This window comes from Narcine bancroftii, chromosome 3 (genome assembly GCF_036971445.1).
Source record: "Narcine bancroftii isolate sNarBan1 chromosome 3, sNarBan1.hap1, whole genome shotgun sequence".
In the NCBI taxonomy this organism is placed as follows: Eukaryota; Metazoa; Chordata; class Chondrichthyes; order Torpediniformes; family Narcinidae; genus Narcine; species Narcine bancroftii.
In genome coordinates, this window is record NC_091471.1 from 113,068,554 (window position 1) to 113,085,875 (window position 17,322).

Sequence of the window (17,322 nt, forward strand, 5' to 3'; positions counted from 1 at the left end):
TGGTTAAAAAAAAAAGACTGATCGGGGGCAGTGGCCTTCATGTTCAGTGCCAAACAACGGGGTAAAATCAAGAACGACAAGATTCTGAGGTGGAGGATTGAGTTATCCACCTACAATTATGACATCTTGTACCGTCCGGGTAAGCTCAATGAACCCCGGATGCCCTATCCTGAGGGACATGTGCCAGTGCGCATCTCAACCGTCTCCAGGTCCTGCACAGCATCTGTGCCACCCCAGAGTCACAAGGCTCTATCACTTTATTAGGTCAAGGAACCTCCCCTACTCTGTTGAAGATGTCCGGTCCACGACCAGACGCTGCGAAATCTGCACCGAGTGTAAGTCTCAGTTTTACCAGCCACAGAAGGCACACCTCATCAAGGCCACCCACCCTTTCGAACGACTCAGAGTCAATTTCAAGGGCTCCCTCCCAACCACAAATAGAAACACCTACTTCCTTACAGTGGTGGACGAATTTTCCAAGTTCCCCTTTGCAACTCCCTGCCTGGATATGACCTCAACCACAATCATCAAGGCCCTGAGCAGTATCTTCACTGCGTTTGGTACCCCGAATATATTAATAGTGACCAGGGGACCTCGTTCATGAGTGAGGAGCTGGGTCAGTATGACCAGAGGCATAGCCACCAGCAGGACCACCAGCTGTAACCCTAGAGGCAATGGCCAGGTGGAAAGGGAGAGCAGCACCGTCTGGAAGGCAGTGCTCCCAGCCCTCAGGCCCAAATATTTACCAGTGTCCCACTGGCAGGTCATTTTGCTAGAAGCCCTCCACGCTATTTGGTCGTTACTCTGCACCGCAACTAACACCACCCCGCATGGACACCTCTTTGCTTTCCCTAGGAGGTCGGCGAATGGTTCTTCCATCCCTCCCTGGCTGACATCCCCAGGGCCGATTCTCCTTCGGAAGCACGTCAGAGGCCATAAGATGGATCCACTGGTTGAAGCGGTACACCTCATTCATGCCAACCCCCAGTATGCATTTGCCACGAGAACACGGTGCCCTTATGAGACCTGGCAAGGGCCGGAGACCCCGAGACTGCCTTGCCAGCTGCTGACCACGCCGCGGACTCGATGGTGCCACACCCAAGCACAGCCCGGGAGTCCGAGCTGCCCAACCTGCAGCCAGATGTCCAGGCTCCTACCCCTCCTGCAGCTAAGGAGGACCTCCCAGCACTTCAGGAGTCCACCGCCAGCACCCCAACCCCCACAGTTCCGGCAGCGGATACTCCTCCGTCGGCCCCCTTTTCGGAGGAGCGCCTTACTGCAACGCCAGTTCCCCAGTGGTCTGGCAGAGAGAGGAGGCCACCTGTGCGGCTCAACCTCTAGCCGGGGTGGGGAGGGGTGGGGGGGGGGTGCGTCGACTTCTTCGGCCAATTTTGTTGATTGTTAAGTGTTATTGTTTCTGCTGTTGTATTGCTTCTGGGTTTTGTTTATTGCCGGTGGGTTCTTTTTTAAAAAGGGGGGGGGGATAAATGTGGTGATACGGCAGTATATACTGGCTGGCCCGCCCTCCTTCCTTGATCCTTCCCATGTGACCCCTGGCCATAAAAGTCGAGTCCCCTCTCCTTCCCGCTCATTTTCCTAGCCTAGACCCGGGGCAGCAGTCTCTTGCTTAATAAATCCTATCGTTCCCCTCAGTCTTCTGTCTGCATCATTATTGGGCTACCGATAGCGCCCAACATGTAGATATTAGGGGAATTATTGGATATGAGGTTACTGATGCTGATGTGAAAGATTAGTTATGTTATCATTAAATGGCAGAGCAGGCATAAGGGGCTTAATGTCCTACTTCCCATATTCATGTGTTTCACCATTCCATATTGACTACAGGAGGCTGTGATGTCTTAACACCAACTAGTTCTTGGAGATTGGACTATATTGGCACACTGTTGCAAGTGACATATTATATTGTACTCTAGGACTTTGATTGATTTTCTAAAGTCTATAGAGATGTCATTGAATAGATTATGCCAAATTTTAACTCTGACGTACTCCAAGAACCAGATGATTTTGTTCAGCTCTCGTATTATTATCTCCTTGTTAACTAGATACACAGGAACTTAATGTATGAGAAAGACTGAGGTCCACCTTCAGTCATTGTAATTGTTACAGATCTGAGATAATGATGCCAATCACAGTCACCAATGTCTGCGACAGATCCAGTAGTGACAGAGAAACAAAATGGTGATTATTCACAATTTGACAAATCAAATGCATTTATTTCACTTTGAAGTTGCAACTAATTAGAATATATCCATTTTAGATATGAACACTGAGATGGCAGAACCTTTACCAGAAGATATTCATGTTGCTTGGAGCATCCATTCCCCAGAAAGAATGCGAAGTACTAATTGCTTTACACATTTCAAGCTTCAGAGATCTGCTACTGAAAATCAAGGTCAGTACATCAAGTTGTATCTGATGAAGATCATAAGAGATTATTTGCAATTGGTCATCAGACTTGTCCTTATATCATGTTCACAAGTAATATAAAGAATGCTGAGAGTGGATTTCATGTAAAGTCCTGAAGATTTATTGGTCTTACTGGATGCACAAGAGGTTGTAGTAAGCATAAAAATAAAGCAAAGAATCCGTTCCTGAAATTAGATTACAATCAATAACATTTGTTCTGCATCAGACATCCCTACTATTTATAACATAGGTAGATTGTATATGATTATAAGATTTGACTGTGCAGTTTAATTATTAAAATTAGCATAAAAATAATCTTCAGAACAAGAATAAATTAGTTTTCTTATATTTAGTTGCTGACACCCGTACACATGTAGCTTTAGAGTGAAATTTTTGTTCCTTGTAGCTTTAGAGTGAAATTTTTGTTCCTTGTAGCTTTAGAGTGAAATTTTTGTTCCTTGTAGCTTTAGAGTGAAATTTTTGTTCCTTGTAGCTTTAGAGTGAAATTTTTGTTCCTTGTAGCTTTAGAGTGAAATTTTTGTTCCTTGTAGCTTTAGAGTGAAATTTTTGTTCCTTGTAGCTTTAGAGTGAAATTTTTGTTCCTTGTAGCTTTAGAGTGAAATTTTTGTTCCTTGTAGCTTTAGAGTGAAATTTTTGTTCCTTGTAGCTTTAGAGTGAAATTTTTGTTCCTTGTAGCTTTAGAGTGAAATTTTTGTTCCTTGTAGCTTTAGAGTGAAATTTTTGTTCCTTGGCAGTTTTGTACCTCAACATAATTATTATTTAGGACATTCCTGTTTTCCTGTTACTGGAAGGCATGAACTGATGGCCCAAAGTGACCTGCAGGGACGTGAGCAATGCAATTCTGCCTGGGATTCTGCAATTAGTGTTGAAAGTGAAATTTTATCTTCCTAGAAATTTATTGCTAGCTGTTTTTACACTTCTGAATCAGAATTGATTGCCATGAACATTGCAGTGCAAATAGTCGTGGATTACAAAAATAAATAAAAGTAATGCATGAAAAGTCAAAGTAAGGTGGTCTGAGTGCTCATCTTCAGGCTTCTGTACCTTTTTCCCAATGGTAGCCTGGTGGTGGGGGTCCTTGAGGATAGAGGCTGCTTTCTTAAGACACCACCTCTTGTAGATGTCATCAATGGAGTGGTCTGGTGCCCGTGATGTCACAGGGCAAGTTAACAATTCTTTAGGGCTTTTCTTGTACTGAGCGTTGGTACCTCCATCTCAGATTGCATCTGACTGTATCAATTGGGAATAGCTAGATTGCCTAAAACAAGCCCCAACAGGTAGTCTGTATTATGCAATGACTGAAATGTTTGTCAGCTCACAGCTTATGTTTTACCTTCCTTGTATATAATTATGATGTTTCAGCTTTAAAATCTGACACTTCACAAAGTGAATACAATTGAAAATCTTGACAATGTCATAGAACATAGAAATTTACAGCACAGTACAGGCACTTCAGCCTCTGTGTTGTGCCAACCTAATAGCCTATGAAATTCTAACCACTGCCTAGAATTTCCCTAATGCATAATCTTCTATTTTGCTCAGGTCCATGTAAAAGATCTTATTGTACCTGCCTCCAACACCATTACAGGCAGCACATTCCATATACTCACCACTCTGTGTAAAAAACCTCTTTCATCCCCCCTGTACTTATTCCCAAGCACCTTTAACTATGCCCCCTCATGTTAGTCATTTCAGCCTTGTGAAAAAGCCTCTGACTATCCACACAGTCAATTTCTCTCATCATCTTGTGCACCTTTATCAGGTTACCCCGCATCCTCTATCGCTCCAAGGAGAAAAGACCTAATTCACTCAACCTATCCTCATAAGACATGCTCTCCAATCCAGGTAGCATTCTTGTAAATCTCCTCTGCACCTTCTCAATGTGCATCCACATTTTTCCTGGAATGAGGTGACCAGAACTGAACACAATATTCTAAGTCAGGTCTAACCAATGTCTTATGTAGCTGGACCAAGAACCTCATGAGGAAGGTAGACCCTGGGGATGGGAAATAGGTTATTAAATGAAAGTCCCAGGAATGGCATCCAATTATGCATGGAGGGACCAGAATGAATATTGCAGATTTTGCAATCCATATGGTAAGCCCCTGATTTTCATTCACAGGCTTTTTTTTAATTGAAACTGGGTGAACTGCATTAACATGACAACTTGTTGTCTAATTTCTGAATAAAAATATATGGTGTCTCTTAATTCAGGACAAATTTATTTAAAATAACATTTTCTGGGTCTGAATTTACCAGGCTTTGCAATAAATTGCCAAGAGATATTCACCCTGTGACATTTATATGCCTACTTCTACATTATTTCATTAGTGTATTTATTTGAGTTAATGGTTGTACTTCAAAATATTTTATGGGAAAATTATAATTTGGAAGAATAAAAGTGACTATTATAAATGTATTGCACTACACAATACATATAAAATACAGAAGTTATTGAACATATTTATTTTGAACAAATATTTCTATTTTACCAATTTATAATGAGATACACGTATAATCAATCACCTTACCATCCAAAATTGATGTTGTCTATATAATCAATAATCAACCATATGTAATTGCTTGAGAATCTGAATGAGGGTAATTCCATTACTTATTAGATAGGAGCAATAGGAACTGTTGTTAGCTTTGTCATAGGCACATAATACTTCCATATAATTGTTACATTTGATGGTAAATTATTAAAACAAGAACTGGAGCAAGAATCTGTTTTCCCTATAGTGAGCGGTTTATCTTTGCTTTTGAATGGCGGTAGAAGTTTGTGAAATCTGTATCTATGAGGAAGATTTGTTTTCATTATGATTATTTGTGTGAGCTGCCTTCTCCCCAAACATAGTCAATGATTCCTCATGGATAATATTATACACGTAGAAAGAGAGGAACTGAATTTTGAAGGAGACTGACCCTGTCTCAACTGTTACAAGTGTAATGAGGATGGTGGACAATCAGAGGATGCTAGAAATCTCCCACTGTCTTCTGTGAGAACAGACCTAAGGGAGGAAACAAGTCTAATTCTGAAGATGTATTTCACCCAATTAAAAGGACAATGTTCTGTCCTTGAAAGAAAGGTCAAATTACTACAAGTAGGCCTTTTATGCTGTTGACTTGATTTTCCATTCATTAATTTAATCAATGAAAATTCAGATAGACTGTATGGCAAATTCTGAGCATAGAAACTTTTATTGGGGAAATTGAAATATTAAAAAGATGAAATCTCTTTTGCCTATTTTAAAATCCATTTATCTGTTTTGTATGTTAATTTAATCCAGTGGTTCTCATCCTTTTTATTTCCACTCACATACTACTTTAAGTATTCCCTATGCCATCGGTGCTCTGTGATTAGTAAGGGATTGCTTCAGGGGGTATGTGGGTGGAAAGAAAAAGATTGAAAACCACTGTTTTAATCATACCTAATTGACTCGTTATGTGCACGGTTTCATAACTCCAAAGGAAATGGGCCAATGACAATTTTTCTCAAGCAAAATATTTCAGTAACAATTGGGTCTTGAGCAGTGATTCTCAATCTTCCACTCCCATACCCCCTTAAACAATCCCTTACTAATCACAGAGCACCGATGGCATAGGGATTACTTGAAGTGGTATGTGAGTAGAAAGAAAAAGGTTGAGAACCACTGGTTTAATCTAACTTTTATTTTATAATTCTATGCTTCCTAAAACATAGACTTCATCTGCAAACATATTTCTTTCACAGGATTAATCAAATGTTCCTTTTGACTATTTAACATAAAGTGATAAAATATTGTCAAAGATTACATGACAATTTGCTATTAATACTTTTCTTTTATTTCCAGAGCAAAATTGTGTCCTTGATATTGTTTGGTTAGCTTTGTTCCCAGCCCTTTGTATTATTCTACTTTTCATCATATCTTGCCAGCTGTTCAAAAGAAATCCATCCTGTCATGGTCAGTACTGTTTGCAATCAATCTTTTCTCCAGAAAGTGCAGTGACAGAGCTTTTGTTAATTTACATTGCACTTAATTATGATTTGAAGATTAATTTTAACATGCTTTACATTTATCAAAGTAGTATTAGCAGATGCTTCAGATTGGTATCAGCATCAAGGATTATGAGGTTAAGGGTAGCAAGGGTTACATCAGTGGTCCACAGCCACAATAGAACAATTAAATCACAATGAGGTTTTATATTTTCTTAGCACTTTAATATTTTTCAGATGATAAATCATAATCAAAACTGAAGTGCTTAGTTTCATGTTGTGAGCAAGGTCATTGGGTGGGATGTTGCCTGCATTGATTGCAGTTCAATCCAGTGACAGAAGAATATTGCTAACTCTCAGAAATACCATTTCCATTTCCCATTGTGAGCTATGATATCCAGTATGTGGGATTTACTCACATACCCTTACCTAACATAACCTAATCCTAATGGAAGAAAATTTTGGTGGCAAAGTTATTATGTCTGAGTATGACATTAACATTGGTGGTATAATGGACAGTGAAGAAGGTTATCTAAGATAGATAATTAAAATGGGTTATTGATCAAATGAGTCAGTGGATCATGTAATAGATAAGAATGAGATATTACACTTCAGTAAGTCAAACCAGGGCAGGACTTGCAAATACCAGTAAGTAGCAGAGCCCTGGAGAGTGTTACGAAATGGAAAGATCTATGGGTTCAGGTACATAGTTCCCTGAAAATGGTGACACGAGCTGAAATGGAGGTGAAGAAGGGCAAGTGGCACACTTGCCTTAATTGGACAGTACTTACAATAGTTGGAGCATGATATTGCAGGTGTACAGGGTGTTGGTAAGGCTACATTTGAAATGCTATGTGCAGCTCTGCTCATCTTGGTAAAGGAAAAATTGAATTAAACTGGAAAGGTTGCAAAAAGGTTCACAAGAATGTAGCCAGGTACTGGAGAGGTTTAATTATAGGAGTGGCTGGGATATTTTTTCCATGGAGGCTGAGTCATAACTTTATAGAGATATATCAAGTCATGAGTGGCACAGATAAGATCACAGAGTGATAGAGTTTTATAGCATGGAAACAGGCCCATTGGCCAGCTTGTCCATGTTGGTAAGCTTGACCCAATTGTCTACATTTGCCCCACATCCCTCTAAACATTTCCTAAACATGTACATGTATCTGTTTAAATGCCCTTTAGCATTGCAACTGTCCCATTTCTCCCACTTCCTCTGGCAGCTTGTTCCTTACAACCACCACTTGAGTCCCTTTAAATCTTTCCCCTCTCATTTTAAATCTAAGACCTCCTATTTTAGATCACCTACTCTATGGAAAAGGCCATGACAATTGACCTTATCTATGCCCCTCATGATGTTATTAATCTCTATAATGTTTTGCCTTAGCTTAGTGGTTCTCAATCTTTTTCTTTCCACTCACATTCTTTGGCTTGGCTTCGCGGATGAAGATTTATGGAGGGGTATGCCCACGTCTGCTGCAGGCTCATTGGTGACTGACAAGTCCGATGCGGGACAGGCAGGCACGGTTGCAGCGGTTGCAAGGGAAAATTGGTTAGTTGGGGTTGGGTGTTGGGTTTTTCCTCCTTTGTCTTTTGTCAGTGAACTGGGCTCTGCATCCTTCTTCAAAGGAGGTTGCTGCCCACTGAACTGTGAGGCGCCAAGATGCACGGTTGGAGGCAATATCAGCCCACTGGCGGTGGTCAATGTGGCAGGCACCAAGAGATTTCTTTAAGCAGTCCTTGTATCTCTTCTTTGGTGTACCTCTGTCTCGGTGGCCAGTGGAGAGCTCGCCATAGAACACGATCTTGGGAAGGCGATGGTCCTCCATTCTGGAGACGTAACCCAACCAGCGCAGTTGGGTCTTCAGCAGCATGGATTCGATTTTTGTGGACTCTTCCAGCTCGAGTACTTCGATGTTGGTGATGAAGTCATTCCAATGAATGTTGAGGATGGAGCGGAGACAGCGTGATGGAAGTGTTCTAGGAGTCGTAGGTGATGCCGGTAGAGGACCCATGATTTGGAGCCGAACAGGAGCATGGGTATGACAATGGCTCTGTACACGCTGGACTTTGTGTGGTTCTTCAGGTGGTTGTTTTTCCAGATTCTTTTGTGTAGTCTTCCAAAGGTGCTATTTGCCTTGGCGAGTCTGTTGTCTATCTCTTTGTTGATCCTTGCATCAGATGAAATGGTGCAGCCGAGGTAGGTAAACTGGTTGACCATTTTGAGTTCAGTGTGCCCGATGGAGATGTGGGGGGGGGGGGGTGGCTGATGGTCATGGTGGAGAGCTGGCTGATGGAGGACTTCAGTTTTCTTCAGGCTGACTTCCAGGCCAAACATTTTGGCAGTTTCCGCAAAACAGGACGTTCTTGCGCTGGAGAGCTGGCTCTGAATGGGCAACTAAAGCGGCATCATCTGCAAAGAGTAGTTCACGGACAAGTTGCTCTTGTGTCTTGGTGTGAGCTTGCACCCGCCTCAGATTGAAGAGACTGCCATCCGTGCGGCACCGGATGTAAACACCGTCTTCATTGTTGAGGTCTTTATTGGCTTGTTTCAGCATCATGCTGAAGAAGATACCACATACCACTTTAGGTATTGCCTATGCCATAGATGCTCTGTGGTTAGTAAGGGAATGCATAAGGTAGTATGTGGGTGGAAAGAAAAAGGTTGAAAACCACTGTTTTAATCGTACCTAATTGACTCGTTATGTGCATGGTTTCATAACTCCAAAGGAAATGGGCCAATGAGATTTCTCTCAATCAAAATATTTCAGTAACATTTGGGTCTAGAACAATGATTCTCAACTTTCCCTTCCCACTCATATTTTTCCTCTCAACCCAATTCTCCTGCCTTCTTCCCATATCCTTAGTAATCAATAACTTATCAAACTGCTTTAAATTCACCCAAAGTCTTGGCCTCCACAGCTGTCTGTGGCAACAAATTCTACCGATTGACCATCCTCAGGCTGAAGAAATTTATAAGAACTGCCAGAGAAAGAGGTAGAGGTGGGTACATTATATATTGAAAAGACAGTTTGATAGACAAATGTGTAGGAAAGGGTTCGAGCGATTATGGGCACACAAATGGGATGAGCTTAGATGTGCAATGTGATGAGCAGGGATGAATTGCTGAAGGATCTGTTCAAGTGATATAGGATTAATAACTCCATAAATTGATCTGATTGACTATTACATTTGATAATGAGATAGCAAAATTTGATGCTTAAAAACATTAATTGTATTCAGATGCAAATGTAACTCTCACTTTACAAGAGAAAATTTTCATTATTTTTCATCAGTGATAATTGATTTATATAAGTTTGTTATACTTTTTATTGAACATGTCTACAAAATAAATTGTAAGGAATTACGAATACAATTTTTTTCTAATTTTAGGTAATTTTAATTAAGAAATCTATTTCAAAAACATACTTTTTAAGGCAATAGAGGTGAATGAATAAATGAATGCAGAACCTCTGTATACAATAAATTTGTTCTTCAGCTCTCCATAAAAATACAATATCCTGTTTACATGCTTATTTTGTATTGTTCAGAAAAATAGAGAAGTAGGTCCTCACAAACCTCACTGCATTGGATAGTGTGTGCCATATTCATGAAGGATGTTTTGCACTGCTTTTGGAAATATATAAACCAAGTAAAGAACATTGCTTTCTAAATATAAAGATTTTAAAAATAATTTTTGGCATTTTCGACATTATGATCTACTAACATTAATATATTCATCAAAGTTGTTGCATTCTCAATGCTTGTGTGGCACAATCACATTTATTAGAGAATGAATGACTTGACTTCTTGAGCTTTTCTATTACTTAAATGTGAGAATAAAATCAGCTGTTGTTTCCTTTTGGGACTCTGAGGAGACTTCCAGTAACAGGTTGACTTCTAAGTACATTAAAAAAGTGATCCTTTCAGAAAATAATGCAAAGGTGAAATGTTCCCACATTATTTTGTTTTCCATTTTAATTAATAGTTCTGTGGATTCCACATTTTCTTTCAATTCTACTGAGAAATATGCCAGAAATAATTCTCCTGTTCCTGCAACTTCACTACTCAGACTTTACTGATAAACACAATTGTGGGGATCCAAACTTCAATGCTAAAATATGAGTGCAGATATTAACACATTTCCAAGTCTTTTATTTTAAATTTAAATTTAAATTTAGACATACAGCATGGTAACAGGCCATTTTGGTCCACAAGTTCATGCCACCCAATATACACCCTGGTATGTTTTATTATGAGCTCACGTTTCATTTAGTGTGACTCTCACTTTAAGTGTGCAACCATTCACAGTTGTGGTGAGACTGAATGGCACTATCAAGTACAAACTATAAGCAAAGTTGATGCTCTGGGGTAAGAGAAAGAACAATAGTTGTTTATCCAGAAAACCAGGTGGTGAGAGAGTCATGTGAGTGGGACATTTAAACAAACAGGATTTTATTATTGACCACCAGCCATCTGATTAATATAGAGGTGGAATGACTGTATTAAAAGGGCAATTTGACTCATTCTCCCTGCTAGGGGAATTATTGAACCACCATGACCAGAGGAAATGTCACTTTGGTTGACCCGTATGTGGCTTTTGAAAGCAAAAGGATTGCTGCATTGGATTTTGACCCTTGCCTAGGTTTGCAAGCATTGTGGAAGTCACTCATTTCTCTTCCTGTATGGAAGGAAAGGGGAGTTGTGACAATCATTTGTCCGAAAGGATATTTCTCAGCAAAAAACTCAACAAGGATTTGTGAGTTTTCAGCAGTCCAGTCAATTAGACTCTCCAACCTCCTTCTTGATTACTTCTGGAGTTCAGTTTAAAAGTCTGCATTTCAACACAGAATTTCTAAAACTGAATTTTGGAATGACTTTCCAGAATTGGGCCTAAGCTGTCTCTCTCTCTCTCACACACATATTTGTGTATAGTTGGGGTTAAGTTAACTAATGTGTTATATGATTAGTAGTTATTAATAAATATATTGTTTTAACAAAAAATAGTAACAGTCTCTTAATGAATTTCTATTGTTGCTGGTCAACAGTAGGAGGAAACAGGAGCTTCTGGGGAAAATCCACGCAGACATGGGGAGAACTCAAGAGTTAAAATTCCTTTCAAGGGGGAAAGTGTGACAGAGTATATAGAGGTGTTTGGGTGATAAACTGGGCAAGGTTTCTTAGAGCAGGTCACACACAAACACTTTAAAACAGAGTTTTTTGCAGGAGCTTTTGCAGAGTGCTCACAGACTCATGATGGACTTATTTGCAAAAGGCAACAAATGCAGTGGCAGCTTTCTGAAAAAGAGTTTACTGTCTGGAAGGTCATGTGATCTCTGCAGGCAGAGAGTGGAAAAAAACCAGGCTTTGCTGAGAGTTAGAGGAAGTGAGAGAGGAGAGACACAGACATCGGTTCCAGAGGGACAAGCTGGCAAGCTTTGGAAGATGGCCTGGTCAAAGGAGAGGACTGGCTGTCTGGTGTTTCCCTTGGAATAGGAGAAACAGAAAGGAACTCTGTGGTGACCTGAAAAAAAGAGGTTATCATTTGGAGAACCCTGAAAGGGGGCAAGTTTCATCAGCAAGACACTGGAAGGCTGATTAAAAAGGAATCAGTGGTGGATGACCTGGAACAAGGAAAACTCTCTCTCTGAAAACCAACAAGAACCCTTCTGAGTGGTAACCATTTGCCTGTTAAGCACCAAAGCCTGGTGAACTTTATTAATGCTAACTTCTGTGCACAGTACAAAAATTGCCTGTAACCAGTGAGATTGGACTGTGAACCAAAGAACTTTGCTGAACTTACACACACATTACACACACGTGCACTTAGAATTAGAAGGGGGTTAAGAAGGTTAAGTGATTCAATAGAGATAGGTTAAAGTTTGATTCTATTTTCATGTTCAAAGATAATTAAAGGCAACTTTTGTTTAAGTAACCCTTTTTCGTGGTGCATATCTATCGCTGCTGGGTTTTGGGGTCCTTACAGACAGCAAGGGGTTTGAACCCAGGTTCTGATCGCTGGTGCAGTAAAGGCATTGCGTTAACCACTACGCCAACTGTGCTGCCCCTTAATGGGGCATTAACACAGGATTCCATGTGAGAATTCAGTTAAAAAATTAATGTGGCACTAAAATTAATTTGAGAATGTTATTTTGTGAACATTCAAATTATATCTCACAATTGGTACCAATTCCTACTTATGAATTCAATTACAAATTTTAAACACATATGGCCACGAAGAAAACGATTATGTTCATTTTGCTGACTGCTTCAAGAAGTTGCATAAAAATAATCTTTTCTTTGTGAAATTAATGTATGGGAAGGAAGGGAGGGGATGGGCAGGTGGGGGGGCGCAGTGGAGGAAAGGGCTCTGAATGTAATATATCATTGCTGAGTAAGATCGTATTGTTCTGGATTTGTGCAAGTCTTAGAAAATCAAAATAAAATATTCAAAAAAGAAGTTGCATAAAACATATTTAATACAAACTGAACCCTCAAGAATTTCTCCCATGGCTCTTATAGCAGAAACTTATAAATAGGTTGATTGGAAATGAAATAAAATAGATCTTATAAATACTATTCAATAGCAGGTCAGCATCTCAACTTACCAAATTCCTATTTTATATATTTATTTATCTTCTGAGCCAATTGTATTTGAAACTCTTCCCTAGTACAATGTTTTTAACTTCTCCAAAAAAACCTCTCAGTTGTTGAAATTAGGGGTCTCATTCTTTTTAATTATAATTAAAATTAAAATTTCTTTTGTTCTATTGTTTAAATACTTTTCTTCTATACTATATCTGATGTGATACTATTGCCGTAACATCCTAGTTTAGACTCGGTACTGATAACAATAATTTTTTAAAAAGTATTTGATTTTTGATTTTCAAAGACATAGATTCAGACAAAAATACACTTCCTTTCAACTTTTATGTATAACATTCAGAGTCCATTTTTCCCCTCCCCCCTTCCTTCCCCCCTTCCCTCCCCCCAACCTATGCCCCAGTACAACCGAGAATAAAGTTGTATAAATTATACAAATCCAAAAAACACAAATACCGGTGAGGTCAACGACCCTTGCGAAAAACTAAAGAAAAAACTGAAACCCCCCCCCAGATATTTATATTAAAAGGGGTAAGGGACGGATTGCACATCATGTGCACCACGTCCCACCTCTATGATCCTGCTGGGACGGATTGTTTCATTTCTTTTGTTCCAAAGGGGTGAAATTATATCTGAGTACCCATGTATTTCAGATAGGGTTGCCACACTCTAACAAATGTATCACATTTTCTTCTTAAATTGTACATGATTTTCTCCAGGGCAAAACAACTCCCCATTTCCATATTCCATTGTGTAATATTTCCACATGACCACTATACATTTCATGGCTACTGACAAGGAGACCTTCACAAATAGAATTTGGTTCTTGGACAGTCTAAAACACATGGTCATAATATTTCCCAGAAGGTACAATTCTGGATCTTGTGGAAAATCCACCTTTGTAATTTTTTTCAGAATGTATCCCAGGTTCTCCTAGAAGGATCTCAACTTTGTGCACAACCGGCTTAAATGGATAAAGGTTCCAATCTCCACACTACATATGAAGCACATTTCTGAAATTTCTGATTTAGATTTATGTAATCTTTGTGGTGTAAGGTATCGTTGTTGCAGGAAATTATATTGCACTAACCTGTTCTTGGCATTAATAACAGCTATCATGTTGTCCAGACACAGGTCTGATCATCACTGGTCGTGGATTGTTGTGTCCAAGTCTGAATCCCACCTTTCCCTCATCCTGTGTAAGCCCAACTTCAGGCCCTCACTTTGGAATATGAAATACATTATAGAGATAAACTTATGTATATTTCCCCTTTGAATTAGAATCTCCATGTCACTACTCATGACCAAGGTCATAGATAGTCCCAGTTTGTCCCTTAAAAAAAGATCTTAGTTGCAGAGAGCAGAAGAATGTTCTATTACACAAATCATATTTGTTCCTCATTTGCTTGAATGACATGAGCTTCCCTTGCTTGTAACAATCCTTGATACACCTGATCCCTTTCTGGCCCGAGGTGTCTCGGACCTTATTGTCCAGAGTCATGGATATTAAGTTGTTCTGGGTCAAGAGCGTTTTGGGAGATATCGCCATCTTCAATCCAATACTTTGATTTATTCTTTGGTATGTCTGAAATACATGTTTTAGTGTGGAGTTATCCATTTTCTTTGAAATTAATTTAGTGTCCCATTTATATATAGACTCTTCTGCTATCTTTTCACCTATCACATTTGTACCCAGGAAGGGGGGCCCTCCCTCAAAAATAAACTCGTCTGGGCCGGTCAATAATATTGTTTGAAATCAGGCAATTTTGAACACCCCAGTTTGTAATCCCAAGTCAATTTTTCCATGGAGATTCTAGCCACTTTACTTTTCTACAGGAACTTTATGACACATCCGTTGAGCATCTTAAAGAAGCCTTGGAGCAATGGAATGGGTAACAACTGAAATAGATATTGCAGTTTTGGTATCACCTTCATTGTAACACAGTTAACTCTGATCACCAAAGTTTTGGGCAGAGTTTTACATCAATCCAAATTCTCCTCAATCTTCCGGAGCAAAGGAAGATTGAGTTTATATAAATTACTCAAATCCTTATCTACTGTTATTCCCAAATATTTAATTTCTCTTGTGGCTGTTTAAACTGGTTCCCTTGTTGTTACTGTCTGTAATCCCCCTTTGTCAAGGGCATGATTTCACTTTTATCTAGGTACCCAGAAATCTTGCCATAATCTTCCAGTTTTTTGGATCACCATAATAATTGTTGTTGAGAAAGACTCCAGGAGGATATGCATCTCCACCGCCTGATCCACCACCTTCATAAGAAGGGGCATTAAGAAATCTTTAAACTCTTTATAAAATTTGGCAGGGAACCCACCTTCCCCTGGTGATTTGTTGGTCTGGAATGAGCCCAAAGCATTCTCAATCTCCTTTCTAGAGAAGGGAGCACTCAGTCTCTCTCATTCATCCTGATCCACATTTGGTAATTCCAAAGTGAAAGAAATCATCTATTTTAATGGAATCTCCCTCTGATTCTGATTTATTCAGCTCTTTACAAAACTTTATAAAAGTTTCATTTATCTCCTTTGGTTTTGCTGATAACAATTCTTATTTTTTGTTGGTTAAGGCAACTCACAATGTTGACTGTTCACATAGACTTAGACAGGGTGCAGGACTGTTTAAATTCAAAAGGAAAAAAATTGAAGATAATTTAAATAAAAAATGAAATTAGTCAGGAGGTCAGGTAGCATATGTGGAGATGGAAACAAAATTTATGCTTCAGAGCACATCATCAATAATGGACTATTGATCGAGAAACAAGATTGGGCAATAGAGTACAATCAGGTTCGACAGCTGATTGGGAAATCAAGTTCAACAATTGAAGTGCAATTAAGATCAGGTGACCCAAACATCTCAATAAAAGTGAGGGTCTGTGAAGTGGAACTGTTATTGTTAGAGTGAACTGAGTCAGAGTGGAAAGGCTTTGATGAATAGGGGCTTTGATGAATAGGGGCTTTGATGAATAGGGGCTTTGATGAATAGGGGCTTTGATGAATAGGGGCTTTGATGAATAGGGGCTTTGATGAATAGGGGCTTTGATGAATAGGGGCTTTGATGAATAGGGGCTTTGATGAATAGGGGCTTTGATGAATAGGGGCTTTGATGAATAGGGGCTTTGATGAATAGGGGCTTTGATGAATAGGGGCTTTGATGAATAGGGGCTTTGATGAATAGGGGCTTTGATGAATAGGGGCTTTGATGAATAGGGGCTTTGATGAATAGGGGCTTTGATGAATAGGGGCTTTGATGAATAGGGGCTTTGATGAATAGGGGCTGAGGTGGTGGTGCAGGAGTTGAAGTAAGAAAGGGTTACCCTATTTGAGGAACAAAAAGGATTCAGCAGGCAGGCACAGGTAAGGGCAGGTTTTAGATATCATACATTTGTTCATCCAGTCATCGACAGTGGGAATGGCAGCCAAGTCAGGGGAATGCTCCTCTTGCAGAATGTGGGTCATCAGGGAAGCCAGCAGAATCCCTGATGAGTTCATCTGTGAGAAGTGCATCCAGCTGCAGCTCCTGAAAAACCAAGTTAAGGAATTGGAGCTGAAGTTGGATGAACTCTGGATCATTTGGGGAGCAGGGGAGGTAATAGACAGAAGTTACAGGGATACTATCACATCTAGGAGGTGGGGGAGGGAAAGGGAACAGGCAGGAAGTACAAGGAACCCATGTGGCCATTTCCCTCAATTACAAGTATTCCATTTTGTAAACTGTTGTGGGTGGGTGGGTGGGTGGGTGGGGGGGGGGGCGGAAACAACCTACCAGGGACAAGCCACTGTGATCAGGTCTCTGGCACAGAGTCTGGTCCTGTGGCTAAGAAAGGAAGGGAGGAGAAGAGCCAAGTTGTAGTGATAGGGGGAATTCCATATTTAGGGGGACAGTTAAGAGGTTATGTTGAAGGGATCGAAAATCTTGGATGGTACTGTATGTTGCCTCCTGGGTGGCAGGGGCCGGGATATCTCATATCAAGTTCACGGCATTCTCAGGAGGGAGGGTGAATAGCTAGATGTCATGGTCCAATGACATAGGTAGAAAGGGTGAGGAGGACCTGTAAGGAGTGTTCAGGGAGTTAGACACTAGGTTTGCTCCGTTTGCTACCTGTGCCACATGCAAGTGAGGTTAGAAATAGGAGGATTATGCAGCTTAACATGTGGCTAAAGACATGGTGCAGGAGGCTCTCTTCCAGGAAGGTGGGACCTGTTCCAACAGGGCTGCTTGCATGTGAACTGTGGAGGGGGACTAATATCCTTGCAGAAAGGTTTGCTTGTGCTGCTTC

At 40.1% G+C, this 17,322-nt stretch overlaps 1 protein-coding gene across 2 annotated transcripts in view; it reads left to right on the forward strand.

The window, feature by feature from the left end:
• LOC138757492 (uncharacterized) overlaps positions 1–17,322 on the forward strand; it is a 105,328-nt gene that overhangs the window by 71,978 nt on the left and 16,028 nt on the right. For both annotated transcript variants that reach the window (XM_069924935.1, XM_069924936.1), the window contains exons 4-5: positions 2,279–2,413; positions 6,282–6,392. In XM_069924935.1, the coding sequence (XP_069781036.1) occupies positions 2,279–2,413; positions 6,282–6,392 (246 nt within the window). The remainder of the gene's footprint in view (positions 1–2,278; positions 2,414–6,281; positions 6,393–17,322) is intronic.